Source organism: Podarcis muralis, chromosome 3 (assembly GCF_964188315.1).
Source record: "Podarcis muralis chromosome 3, rPodMur119.hap1.1, whole genome shotgun sequence".
Taxonomy (NCBI): Eukaryota; Metazoa; Chordata; class Lepidosauria; order Squamata; family Lacertidae; genus Podarcis; species Podarcis muralis.
Window position 1 is genome coordinate 114,158,721 of NC_135657.1, and position 13,618 is coordinate 114,172,338.

Consider the following 13,618-nt stretch of genomic DNA (forward strand, 5'->3'; position numbering starts at 1 on the left):
AGCGAGATGAGCGCCGCAACCCCAGAGTCGGTCACATGGTCAGGGGTCCCTTTACCTTTAACTCTGTGAGGGGTAAACTTATTTGGCTTATTTTGGGGTGTGTGCTTTAAGGGTATCTTGTGTACGCAGCCTTAGTCTTAAAGATCCTGACCTCCTTAGACCCACCTTAAAATCCCAGGGTGGGAAGAGGGGCTGGCTGTTAAACCACTCTGAAAATTGCAGTGAAACAGCCCAGAGGACATACCTGCTTTATGACTACCTGCTTTCATAAAAGTTCCAGGACTCCTTTACTGTCCTCTGGTGGCAAGTTGAATGCGTGCAGTTGCTTGGCTGTGGAGGGAACCGAATGTGGGTGTGCAGGGAATAAAGGATAAGAGCTTTCATCACAACAACAGCAGGAGCAGAGATGCAGAAGCTCTCAAACAGCCAGTGACCCTCAAAGTGGCTTCAGAACGAAGGAATGAAACACCTCAGCTGCTTCAAAGACCTGGATGCAAAGAGAAGCTTTATCCAGTGTGTCACTTAACACCACACACTTTTTTCTTGAGGAATATTGGCTCCATTTTTTTTCTTCCCAGATCTCTGCTTGGAATAGTAAGGTGAGTAAGGAATGGCGCCGCGAAGCAATTGCACCTAACGGTGGGGTTGCCAGCAACTTTAGGAACAGTGTGGCATTAGCTGTTGGAGGGGGAAAGTGAGTGTGTGGCTACTGTTGTCAGTCTTGAATGATGAAAAAAGAGGGGTGAATAGGTTGATGAATAATCCTGGATATCTTGAGGATCAGATTTTGTTGGTGTAAAAGATATGCAAGCTTTTGAGTTGCACAAATCTCTTTATCAGGTGGGATGGAATTGCTCATTTTCTGCCAGCAAGGCTTTTGAAATGGTCTCCAATCACTGATTTTGCCCCTTGAAAGTTGGGCCAGTTGCACCATCTTCACAAGCTCTACCAGGGTTTCCTTTCCCCGGTGAAATCAGTTCAGCTGGCATTGTTCATCATGTCATGCTAACAGCAACTAAGGTCTGTAACAGCTAGAAGCAGAGCCTACATTTTTATCTGTTCCTGGAAAGGTTGCAAAACTTCCTTTCTCAGCAGGCACTGGGCTGATCTAGCTTTGGTGGCTTATTCTGTAAGGTGATTCCTTGCTTTGTGCTGTGCAGTGGTACTTTGGTTCTCAAACTTAATCCATTCTGGGAGTCTGTTAGACCCCCAAAACCATTCGAAAACCAAGGTGCAGCTTCTGATTAGCTGCAGGAGGTTCCTGCAGTCAAGTGGAAGCTACGTTGGACGTTCGGCTTCCAAAAAACATTTGCAAACCAGAACACTTTTTGTTCAGAAGCCAAGTCATTCGAGAACCAAGGTACCACTGTATTATTGTTCAGCTTCATCAAAGGTGGCCAGCATGGTGTCACTGGACTACAGCTCCCATCATCCTTCACCTTTGGCCATGCTGGCTGGAGCTGATGGAAGTTGGAGTCCAAGGACATCTGGATAACATCAGACTCCCCTGGTTTTTGATTGATTTTATGGACTGCAGAGCTGAAGTGGGTGCACCCTAGGCCTCACCACCTGCTAAGAGGAAAAGGATCACTGGGACGTTGCTCCCTGTGGCTCCCAAGAAGAACAGCATAGCAAGGGGAACATCAGCCTAGCGCCCAACACATCAGCCAGAGAAGGACCAGAAAAGACTCTACTCCAGGTCATGTTGCTTGTTTAGAAGGAGGGGAACTTTAATCTGGCCCCATCCTGCAGAGGGTGAGGGGCTGCTGGGATAGCTCAGTTGATAGGAGCATGAGACTCTTAACCTCAGGGTTGTGGGTTTGAGCCCCACAACGGGCAAAAATTCAGGGGGTTGGACTACACAGCCTTCATGGCCAGTGTGGTGTAGTGGTTAAGAGCAGTGGACTTGTAATCTGGTGAACCGGGTTCACTTCCCCGCTCCTCCACATGCAGCTGCTGGGTGACCTTGGGCTAGTCACACTTCTCTGAAGTCTCTCAGCCCCACTCACCTCACAGAGTGCTTGTTGTGGGGGAGGAAGGGAAAGGAGAATGTTAGCTGCTTTGAGACTCCTTCGGGTAGTGATAAAGCGGGATATCAAATCCAAACTCCTCCTCCTCCTCCTCCTCCTCCTCCTCCTCCTCCTCCTCCTCCTCTTCTTCTTCTTCTTCTTCTTCTTCTTCTTCTTCTTCTTCTTCTTCTTCTTCTTCTTCTTCATGGTCCCTGCCATCTCTACACTTCTGTAATCAACCATCCCAAACCTGGCACACTCCAGATGCTTTGGTGTGTGTGCGCATCATGTATATATGTATGTTATTGTTGCTTTAAGCCGAAATGGTTGAGAAAGACAGGTGCAAAACTTCAAAATAAGTAAGTAAACAACAAAAAGAATGTATACTACTTGTTGAGAGTATTTATTTGCCAAAATGAATAATCTAACTATCCTTTCAGCTAGGAAGGTAAAGATTGCCCCCTTACACACACACACACACACACAGAGAGAGAGAGAGAGAGAGAGAGACAGACACACAGACAGACACACACACACACACACACACACACACACACACACACACACACCCCAGTTCATGCTATTTAAATTTGTGGAACAGCTGCAATGGCCTGAGCTTCTTTGAAGAGTGGTCAGCATCACAGGCCACCCACAAGGTCCACTCCACAGCAAGGTTCTGTTGCCCAATCCGCAGAGTGCTCTCCCTGCTGCAGCTCATTCCCATAGGCATCTGATCAGCAACAACCTGGGGAACAGGATGATGGACTAGGTACAGCAGGACTCTTCCGATGTTTTTGCTTTGTCACTCCTCCTCCCTGGCTCCCCATATCTGCTGCCTGAGGTGGCTGCCTCACCCTGCCAAATGTTAGGACCGGCCCTGATGTAGCGTCAAGAGTAAATCATGGCGGGCTAGGTGGACAAATAGCCTGATAGTGTATAAGGCAGCTTCCTGTATTCCATGAAGGATCCAGCTGTTGAAACAAGCACACACTCCTCCATCAGCTTGGAACAAGCTAATGGATGTTTGTTGCCTCGTGTGACAGATCTATAAATGGTGTGCATTTTAGAATATCTCTCTAGATTTTCTCCCCTTTTGCATTTGAGCTGCTGTTAAGATGCTACATCTGTTCCAAAACTTCTTGGGGAAGAATGTGAATTGACTGAAGGGAAGAAAGTATCTTATTTCACCTACAAATGCCAGTTAATTCTCTGGGCCTTCCTGTGACATCTGTGGGAGTTTGTAAGATAATCTCAATGTTGGCAGCGGGCAAGAAGCCAGACTTAACTTTTAAACATGGAAAACTGGCCCTTTTATTTTGTAAAAAGTTACTGGAGAACGTTTATCTATATGCCAGTCTCCCTAGGCTGGAGTTTAGCTGTAAAGCGAGAATATTATTTTTTACGCATTCCTGACTTGTCTATGTCATCATGACTATACAAATTTCAGAACAATTTTGCCTTAAAAGTGGAAACATCTAGACAACGGTGTGATTCTGCCTCTGCTACTTTTCGTCTCCTGCTCTTTTTCTAAGCATTTGGACGACGCAACACTGTAAGTTTAGCAACTGTTTCGGTGTTTTCTGCTTCAGTTTTGCATGAGTTTTCTGATGTCAATTGCCTGAGGTTTCAAACACAATGCATTAAATAGCATTAAAAGCATCAAAACTCATGCCCTAAGCCCTCTGGCTTAGATTTCCTCTTGAGCTCAGTTTTGTTTTGTTTTGCAATGAGCTTCCGGCCCCTGGGTGGCTGAATGTCTCTGACTTGCGAAAGGATGAAGGCTTCTCCCAAAGGCTCGTGGAAGCCCTAACCAAGGAAAGAAAACAAAAAAGTGGCCTTTATAGTGAGACTCTTCTTAGTTGATTTTTGCAATTTGTGGGTGTGTTTTAAGTTAAAATCAAACACATGGTTTCTTGTTTCCCCAAGGTCTGCAGAAGACTGTCATTCGCAATGGTTGCAGGCTTCGAGAAAGCATGCCATCGATGCATCTCCAAAATTGCCAGCAATGGTAGGTTGCCTGAGAAAGGGAGAAAGTGGCAAGAGATCTGGAGCACTACAGGGATTCCGCAAAGGATGCTGATTGCAGGTCAAGCAGGGTGGCTGTGACCAAGCAATACCTGTCCCAACTCAGTTTGCATCACTGTCTGATAGCAATGGATGAATCCATCCATTTTGGTTCTCAAAGTTTCCCACTGTTCCAATTTTAAATTCCGTTCTCCACATGGTTACAGTAATTTGCATTAAAAACAATACATATGTAACTCTCAGCATTTTAGAGCAAATTTCTAATATGCATTTCTTTGTATGCAATTTCCCCAAATAAACACATTTTTGCAAAACAATTCCCCCAAATGTAATGTATTTTTGTATGTTATTTTCCCTAATATATGCATTTTAAGGCACATTTTACCCCAGTATCACCTGCCTACCTAGCAGTTCGAAAGCACGTCAAAGTGCAAGTAGATAAATAGGTACCGCTCTGGCGGGAAGGTAAACGGCGTTTCCGTGCGCTGCTCTGGTTTGCCAGAAGCGGCTTAGTCATGCTGGCCACATGACCCGGAAGCTGTACGCCGGCTCCCTCAGCCAATAAAGCGAGATGAGCGCCGCAACCCCAGAGTCGGCCACAACTGGACCTAAGGGTCAGGGGTCCCTTTACCTTTACCCAGTATATGTACCGTATATACCCAGTATATGTGTTTTTTACACATTGCTATTGCAACATTTAGAGTGGTGACAATTTTGAAAAATGGCTGTGTTTCAGTTCCTATATTGTTTTGGAAAGTATGAATTAGATAGGTTTGCCATTAAATGAGAAGAGAATTTAATTGCTCCTTCATTCCTACTGTCTACCTGTGTATGTGACAAAAATGGAGGGCATTTGGAGGACGTTTTATCACTATCTATAACTTGTCATTTATTTCCTTACAGCTTGCTTCATTTTTGGACTCCTTGCTTTCCTCGCATTACCACTGTCTATGGCTTTTACAGGTAAGTACACTGCCAAAATAAAAATACTATAGCAACCAGGAGATAATGAGTTAAATGATATGGATAAAATCCAACAATGTGCAAGCAGGTTTTTGCTTCCCACCTTCCATAGCAGGTTTTTGGTTCTGGTTGGGGTGGGGTAGAGAGGGGGGCGGAGTTCTGTTGCATGAAGAGAAGTCTGATTTGCTTGTGCAAAAACACTATTGGATTCCAGCTTCATGTAGGAAATTAGGTTTTTCTTTGTTTCCGCATGTCAGGAGAGCCATCACCTCCTAAATTCCTTGCATGTCAGACAGTTGTTGAAATTGCAGGAATTTGCTGGAAGGACACTGGTAATCCTAACTTTGGCAGGAATGATAATGATATTATGATAATGATATCATGATTATTTCTTAGTCACTTAATCTTGCCCAGGGCAGCCCAAAGCAACTTACAACCAACCAACCAACCAGACAATAAACTCCAGATAGATTACAACCTACGGGACGTGGGTGATGCTGTGGTCTAAAGTTTAGACTCTAAACCACAGAGCCTAGGGCTTGTTGATCAGAAGGTCGGTGGTTTGAATTGGCGGACTGAATCCCCACGACGGGGTGAGCTCCCATTGCTCAGACCCTGCTCCTGCCAACCTAGCAGTTCGAAAGCATGTCAAAATGCAAGTAGATAAATAAGTACCGCTCTGGCGGGAAGGTAAATGGCATTTCTGTGCGCTGCTCTGGTTCGCCAGAAGCGGCTTAGTCATGCTGGCCACATGACCCGGAAGCTGTACGCCGGCTCCCTCGGCCAGTAAAGCGGGATGAGTGCCGCAACCCCAGAGTCATCTGCAACTGGACCTAACGGTCAGGGGTCCCTTTACCTTTAGATTACAACCTAGAGTAAAGAGAAATACATTGTAAACATCCCACCCACTTCTAAAAGGCCACAGATATCCAAAGGCTATAGGCCTGGTTATAGAGGGAAGTTTTTGCCTGATGCTTAAAGATACAGTATGTAGCGAATGTACCAGGGGAAGAACATTCCAAACGGGGAGCCACAGCAGAAAAGGCCCGTTCTCATGTTGCCACCCTCTGGAACGCTCCTGTTATTTTACATGTTGTGCAAAATGTGTCAGGGCTGTAGCACCACTGCAGTTGTGAATCAGTGCACCCACCCTTTTGCTTCTGCACGTGAGACTTGATCGAAATAATTTACTTTGTTGTTCCTCAGGAATGAAGTTTTTAGACGACTGTCCAGTCCAGCCGCTAATCCCCTTATATCTGCTTGTGGGTGGTGTGGTTGGCAGTTTGAAGGTACTGCTGTTCACTGAACAATATTTTCCTCTGAGGAGATTTGTGATGAAGTTTGTATGGAATTATCTTCATTCATAGAAGAGACAAAAAAAACCCCAACCACCATGGTTATATTTTAGTGAATTAACTTCAAGGAAATAAGGATTTGACTCAGGAGGAGACTTCTGGATTGAGAAAGGATCATACACTGTGTAGCCTTTTAAAAATGTTACTATTTAAACTATTTTATTCAGTACAACTAGTTGTGTGTGTGAATCTTTTCATGTCAGTTTCCTCTCAGTTTCTCATTTTTTCTCACATTTCCACATCGGTCTGTGATTTTTTAAAAAAAAGTCCACATGAAAATCCATCAGGATTTTGATGCAAATTTCCTTGCACTACTTCGTATGCAATTTTGCCGAACATTTATTGTAAACCACTTAGAGATGTTGCTACGAAGCAGCAGCATACAGTGGTACCTCGGGTTACATACACTTCGGGTTACATACACTTCAGGTTACAGACTCCGCTAACCCAGAAATAGTACCTCAGGTTAAGAACTTTGCTTCAGGATGAGAACAGAAATTGTGCGGTTAATTTCAGATTAAGAACAGACCTCCAGAACGAATTAAGTTCTTAACCCGAGGTACCACTGTATAAATGTTGTTAAATGAAGACAAATGTTTGATACCAAGGAGCCAAATCTGGAATATAATGATCTCACTGGGATTTTTTTTTTAACCTTTGTGCAATGTCTAGGTTGGTCTTCTGCTCTTTGACTCCACCCGGATGAGGCAGCTGCTCACCAAATCGGTTATGATTGACGATGACGATGACGACGAGTATCCCTGGAGACAGAATGCTCACAAATATTACATACACCTCACCCTCAGCCTCTTCCTCTTCCTCTGGTTCATCCTGGGGAACTACTGGGTGTTTTCCGTCTACCGGCCCAATTTCATCCCACCTTTCCACCACCCTCAAGATTACTGTGATAAAATCCTGTACGTTTTTGCAGTTGGGGTGCTTGTCGTGAGCCACACCGTTCTGGCTTTGCTGATCTTCTGCAGCTGCTGTGTTTATTGCTGCTCCAGGCAACGATATGCTACAGAGGAGGACTGAAAAGGGGGTGGAAAGCCATAGAAGATGAGCCATGGGACTATTAGAGAAGCAACAGGGAAGAGAAAGAGGCAATTCTGGTATTTGTTCGTCATGCTCACCCTCCCTGCACACATAGTGCATATGACTAGCAAACTCCATGGAGGTCTTTTTTTACATGATTACTTTTTTCTCCCCTGTGGAAATAAATGGGGATGATAGACAAAGTCTGTATATTTGAAAGGTAGTAAAAAGGGTCTTTTTTGCTCTGGCGCATGCCAGGGAAAGCATCAACTTCCCAGTGCATGCCCTGGAAGTGAGACGCTTGCACTGCCACACCACGCCTTTTTTTTTTAATGCTTTCTCAAACGTATTTACTGATTTCAGTGGTAGAAATGATGGAACGTGGGGCGGAGGTGAGAATGAGGGTAGCGTTGGGCACACAAGTAAATCACTATTCTCCCCCGCCCCCATAGAAAATGCAGGTATGATGTAGTTAAATTGGGACAGGAAGTCTGAAAGCTGCTCCAGCTTGTCTGCCTATTGAGTATTCATGTTGATTTGCTTGCACAGACGTTAGACGATGTTTGGTCTTTATTGAGTGTTTGTTCCTATTTGTTTGTGGAGAGGATATACGACAATGAGCATTTGCTTGCACAGAGCTTATACAGTTTTCCATTAATGATTTATATCACACTTTTTAGAGCATTTCCACATCATTTTCTTTTTTTCAAGTGGGTTTCTAGCAGCAGAACACTGCACAAACCTGCATTTTGGCTATGTGACTGAATCCCAGTTCTTTTCTTTCAAAGAAAGTGGCAGCTTACGTCTTCTTTGGTTTGTACAAAAAGTTTTTTTGAAGGACTACAGTAATGAACAATTTTTGATCACCTACTCAAAGGTGCCTGGTTTCATCTCTAAACCACTGCAAGAGGTTTGAATTTACATATTACATGTACATATTACATTTGCTTTGATATTGCATTGTTTGTACTTTCAGAATTTCTGCTTGTTTCCTAGAATGATGCATGTTGCGTATATCTTCTTTGTGGATTGATGTGATGAAACACATTCTTCATGACAGCTGTAATGTGGCAATAAGGCAGCAGTATTGAGATTGCTTTGTCCCAGACCCTGGTGCATCCACATCTATGGTACCCGAAAATGGTATGAAATGTGTTCTATTTGTTACTTTTCCTCCATGTAACATCACTAAGCAGTCATCTGTACAGGATTTTTTTTTTAAATTTACAAATAATAGACAGGAGTTTTAAAAACCTAAATGCAGTGGTACCTCGGATTACAGACTCTTCAGGCTACAGACTCCACTAACCCAGAAATATTACCTCGGGTTAAGAACTTTGCTTCAGGATGAGAACAGAAATCGTGCTCTGTCAGCGCGGAGGCAGCGGGAGGCCCCATTAGCTAAAGTGGTGCTTCAGGTTAAGAACAGTTTCAGATTAAGAACGGACCTCCAGAACAAATTAAGTTCTTAACCCAAGGTACCACTGTACTTACAGCTCTTTATCTTTTTTGCCTTCACAACAATCTCTGAAGTAGAACGTGATACAGATACTCTTACCACCATAATTGTGGTAACCATGACCCCCGCTCAGTGTTGACAAAGACCAAACGCCAAGCTTAAAAGCAGAGATGTGTTATAGCGCTACATGTGTTAATTAAAAGACCTTTTGAGAGTGGAACATGCATTAGTGTGCACTCAACAATTATTTAAATGGTTAGGGGGGGGGAAAGAAAAGTTCTGGATATGGAGGCTGCATCTGAGGCAGCCAGCTACTTGAGCCTCTGCCTTCGCTAGATATTGATACCAGGAACAATAGAATGCAATAGAAGAAGAGAATTAAACAATTTGTAATCAGGGAGGCAATTATAGATAATTGAGGAATAGTCTTAAAAATGCTTTTTAGAAGTTGTCCATTATCCAGATGCCTCCCCATTTGTGTAATACAATCGTTTATACTTTTAAACAAGAAGAAAATAATTTAAGCCCTCCCATTCTATTTATAGTTCTACTTCTTCAAAATATATAGAGAAACACTAGAACACGTGGAAGGAAATGTTGTGAAGTAGAGATGGATTAAGTTCATTTCAAATTCCATACAGTATTTCTTAGACATATCCCTGCTTTAATTTTGTGAGTATACAGTTGTGTGTGTGTGTTTTTAAATGTAATGAGTTATATTGCAATTTATTTACAATACGTACATATGAACTACTTTGTGTTTCAGAACGCTAGCCATGGCTTTGTATAATAAAGTGATTCTTGCCAATTTTCATAAAGTGTTATTTTCATATTGAAAAGTTTCCTGCTGTAAAGCTTGTGGCATATGCATAAACAAGCGTAAACATACCTTGAAAATAATTTTTAAGTCTCTTGTTTTCCCCCAAAGTGGGGTTATTTATTTTGATGCTCTAGCAGTCATGTATGGAAAAAAATGACAAAATAAAGGCACTTTTACAGGGAAATCCTGTAGCCTGGACACCAGGTGAAAGCTATGCTAAATGGTCCACCAGTGCAGTAGGGAGAAATAGAACATGTTATGGGTGGGCTCTGGCTCAGAGACCAAATTTGGCCCACCAAAAGTGGCCATTTCACTGTTTTTCACCATGCAGTGTGTTTTGCAAGCCTTGCATTGGGCTTCAAAGTCCCAACAATGAAAGATAACATCCTTCTGGACCGCCTAGAGGGGCTGGGAGCTGGGGGCACTGTCATACAGTGGTTCCGCTCCTTCCTCCTGGGCTGTGTTCAGAAAGTGGTGGTGGGGGATGAGTGTTCAGACCCCTGGGCCCTCACTTGTGGGGTGCCTCAGGGTTCTGTCCTCTCCCCCATGCTTTTTAACATCTATATGAAGCCGCTGGGAGAGATCATCAGGGGGTTTGGACTGGGTGTTCATCAATATGCAGATGACACCCAGCTCTACCTCTCTTTTAAATCAGAACCAGTGAAGGCAGTGAAGGTCCTGTGTGAGTGCCTGGAGGCGGTTGGAGGATGGATGGTGGCTAATGGATTGAGGTTGAATCCTGACAAGACAGAAGTACTGTTTTTGGGAGACAGGGAGCGGGCTCGTGTGGAGGACTCCCTGGTCCTGAATGGGGTAACTGTGCCCCTGAAGGACCAGGTGCGCAGCCTAGGAGTCATTCTGGACTCACAGCTGTCCATGGAGGCGCAGGTTAATTCTGTGTCCAGGGCAGCTGTCTACCAACTCCACCTGATACGCAGGCTGAGACCCTACCTGCCCGCGGACTGTCTCGCCAGAGTGGTGCATGCTCTAGTTATCTCCCGCTTGGACTACTGCAATGCGCTCTACGTGGGGCTACCTTTGAAGGTGACTCGGAAACTACAACTAATCCAGAATGCGGCAGCTAGACTGGTGACGGGGGGGCGGCCGCCGAGACCACATAACACCGGTCTTGAAAGACCTACATTGGCTCCCAGTACGTTTCCGAGCACAATTCAAAGTGCTGGTGTTGACCTTTAAAGCCCTAAACGGCCTCGGCCCAGTATACCTGAAGGAGCGTCTCCTCCCCCATCGTTCTGCCTGGACACTGAGGTCCAGCTCCGAGGGCCTTCTGGCGGTTCCCTCATTGCGAGAAGCCAAGTTACAGGGAACCAGGCAGAGGGCCTTCTCGGTAGTGGCGCCCGCCCTGTGGAACGCCCTCCCATCAGATGTCAAAGCGATAAATAACTACCTGACATTCAGAAGGCATCTTAAGGCAGCCCTGTTCAGGGAAGTTTTTAATCTGTGATATTTTACTGTATCTTTGGTTTTTATGGAAGCCGCCCAGAGTGGCTGGGGAAACCCAGCCAGATGGGCGGGGTACAAATAATAAATTATTATTATTATTATTATTATTATTATTATTATTATTATTATATTTTGAATCCCCCAGAGGCGGAGGGGGAGGTCTCTGGGAGAGGTGAGAACTTGTTCCTTCTCCCTAAGCGGGACAAAACCTTCCTAAGTCTCGAAAGCCTAGAAAAGAAAGAGAACAATATGAGAAATGGGGCTCACAGGTAGTACTCTCCTGATCTACCTCACTAGATTGGTCTGGGGCCATTCACTGCTCAAGATGAATTCACCATTCTGGGTACAACATAATGTGTATCTTGTGAAGAGAGTGCCTGAATATTGTAGCCAGGGTGGCACCCTCTGGATATTAATAGACATCTCTCATCATCTCATTGAAAGATGTGAGTTTGCTTGGAGAAGGGATGTTTTAAGGGGAGTAATCAAATACCTGAAGGTCTGTTATTCCAGAAGGTGGGACTTAAACCAACTGTTGCTTGGTTGGCTATTGGCCAAACCTCCCAAGAATTTCATAGTGAAAGAGCATCCCTTGGGAGGCGGTGGGTTCTCCTTTGCAGCGGGTATTTAATCAGAGGGTAGTAGGTGGCTCTGTCAGGGATCCCAAAGATGCATCCTGCATTACAGATCCTGCAATGAACAGAGAGTATGACTAGATTGTCCCTTCCAACATGGTTACCTCTTCAGCTACTGCCCACTCTTCACAGTTTCATAATAATGGCCGCACGACCAAGAGAACAATGCAATATATTACCTTCTCCAGAGGCCTATTATCAAGTTTATCAAGTGATTCTTCTGCACTAGCCCAAAAGCCCATTTTCAAGCTGTTCTATCTTATCTGTTTTCCTTTTCCTAAAGCTTAAGCAGAATCCAGTCGCTTCTCTATTATAAATCAGCGGGTGGAGTCATGAAGATGTCCAGAAGGACTGGCTGAAGCACGTAACTTATTCTTGATTTTTAAATATATATATATAACAGCCTTGTTTGGGGAGCACAGGCCTAAGATTTCAATGGATCATTGTAGTAACCGTTACCCCTCGCCCACACTACCCTTCCATCACCCGACTCTGCTCTCCGGCCAGTCCAGGTTTCTTGAGTAGGTTTGCGAGGGAGTTACTTTTCACAAACACAGGTCGAAATCACACCGGTAGGGCTGCCACCACTCCCTTTAGTTCAGGGGAACCCAAAGACACAATCCAGGGAGAAGAGAGTGTCCAATTTAACCTGGCAATTCCCCCCCTCTACAAGCTGAATCCACAGACTTGCAGACAGAAATTCTTACGGTAGAGCGTAACTAAGCGGAAGGCTTGGATTTAGCTATTCCCTCGGAAAAGGCACAAATACCAACAGGCTCTAATATAAAAGTTTATTTTAAAAGAATAACTGAAAACATGTTGAAAACCAACAGGCACATCTTAGAAGTCTTACAAACATAAAAATAACAACGTTGTACACTATAACTAGCTGTTACATACTCACAAAGGAACACAGATAAAGTAGTGAGAGTCCTTTCAAGCTGTTGCGTAATGGAGCTGTTTGAGGATTTCCATTTCAAAAGGACGTAACGACGGCTATCGGTGGAAGTTACAGCCGGGCATCTTTGCAAGTTGCAGAGCAATGGCAGAGAGCAAATCACAAACAATTCCTTGATCCTTTTATTTACAATTCTGACTTGGCGTCGTAACTTTTAGCCAATCAAGGAGCTTAATTTGATCAGCTCACTCTTTTGCAGCTGGGTCAGTTTTAGGTTTGAACCCTTAATCAAAGAATCTTCCTCCCACCTGTGGAAATTAACCAGATCCCCAATTCTCAGCAATTTGAAAACAAACAACCTCCGGGAAGGAGGAAGAGATTCACACCACCAGCCCAGGTGTCAAACCTTTCATTAATCAAGGACCCCTTTCCTCCTATAAACCTCTCATGGCAAGGAGCCAAAAAGTCTGGGGTTAAAGATACACAGCTCCCTTTCCCAGGGTCCTTGCGGCTGACAAAGTACCCACAAGGCCACATTCTTTTACTTGACCAAGGAATGATTTTTCTAACTATTATAACTTCACTACAATCATTATAAGCACAGGAGTGCTGAAGCTGTGAAGAAATCCTATTTACGGTACATTTTTCCTCCACTTGGTTTGAGAGGAAGACAGAGAGAAACCAGCTTAACAAGAGCCTCTCACTAGACCCAAGGACCAACTGACACGAGAGGCAGTTGGAGGAGGTGTCGCCGTGGCAACGCCTGGATCACAATGGATTCTGCAACCTAGCATGCTTCAGAGGATTCCAGACACTTCTTTCTGGCTCTGCTAAATTCATGTACAGGGCTTTTAATTCATGCTCAGCTTTTTTATGTATTATGTGCCTTTTCCCCAACAGTTGCTCCTCCACCTTGTTATCTGTTCTGCTTATCTGCCTGCTACGAAAGGACTAC

At 44.2% G+C, this 13,618-nt stretch overlaps 1 protein-coding gene across 3 annotated transcripts; it reads left to right on the forward strand.

Moving 5' to 3' along the window:
* Nucleotides 1–253: 253 nt before the first annotated feature.
* TMEM272 (transmembrane protein 272) lies at nt 254–9,813 on the forward strand. Of its 3 annotated transcripts, XM_028722069.2 has the most exons (6): nt 491–599; nt 3,457–3,561; nt 3,936–4,017; nt 4,938–4,997; nt 6,204–6,286; nt 7,025–9,813. In XM_028722069.2, the coding sequence occupies exons 3-6, from the start codon at nt 3,960–3,962 to the stop codon at nt 7,385–7,387; spliced, it is 564 nt and encodes a 187-aa protein (XP_028577902.1). In that variant the 5' UTR covers nt 491–599; nt 3,457–3,561; nt 3,936–3,959; the 3' UTR covers nt 7,388–9,813. The 3 variants fall into 3 exon arrangements, with proteins under 3 accessions (XP_077782634.1, XP_028577903.2, XP_028577902.1); XM_028722070.2 differs by lacking the exon at nt 3,457–3,561 and having other exon boundaries at nt 383–599; XM_077926508.1 differs by lacking the exons at nt 3,457–3,561; nt 6,204–6,286 and having other exon boundaries at nt 254–599.
* Nucleotides 9,814–13,618: the final 3,805 nt, after the last annotated feature.

Excerpts from the sequence above, each read along its gene's own strand:
- TMEM272 (XM_077926508.1), top strand. The coding sequence starts at position 313 with ATGCGTGCAGTTGCTTGGCTGTGGAGGGAACCGAATGTGGGTGTGCAG. Across the intron at positions 600-3,935 it reads TCTCTGCTTGGAATAGTAAG|GTCTGCAGAAGACTGTCATT; the intron begins GTGAGTAAGGAA and ends TGTTTCCCCAAG. Across the intron at positions 4,998-7,024 it reads ACTGTCTATGGCTTTTACAG|GTTGGTCTTCTGCTCTTTGA; the intron begins GTAAGTACACTG and ends TGCAATGTCTAG.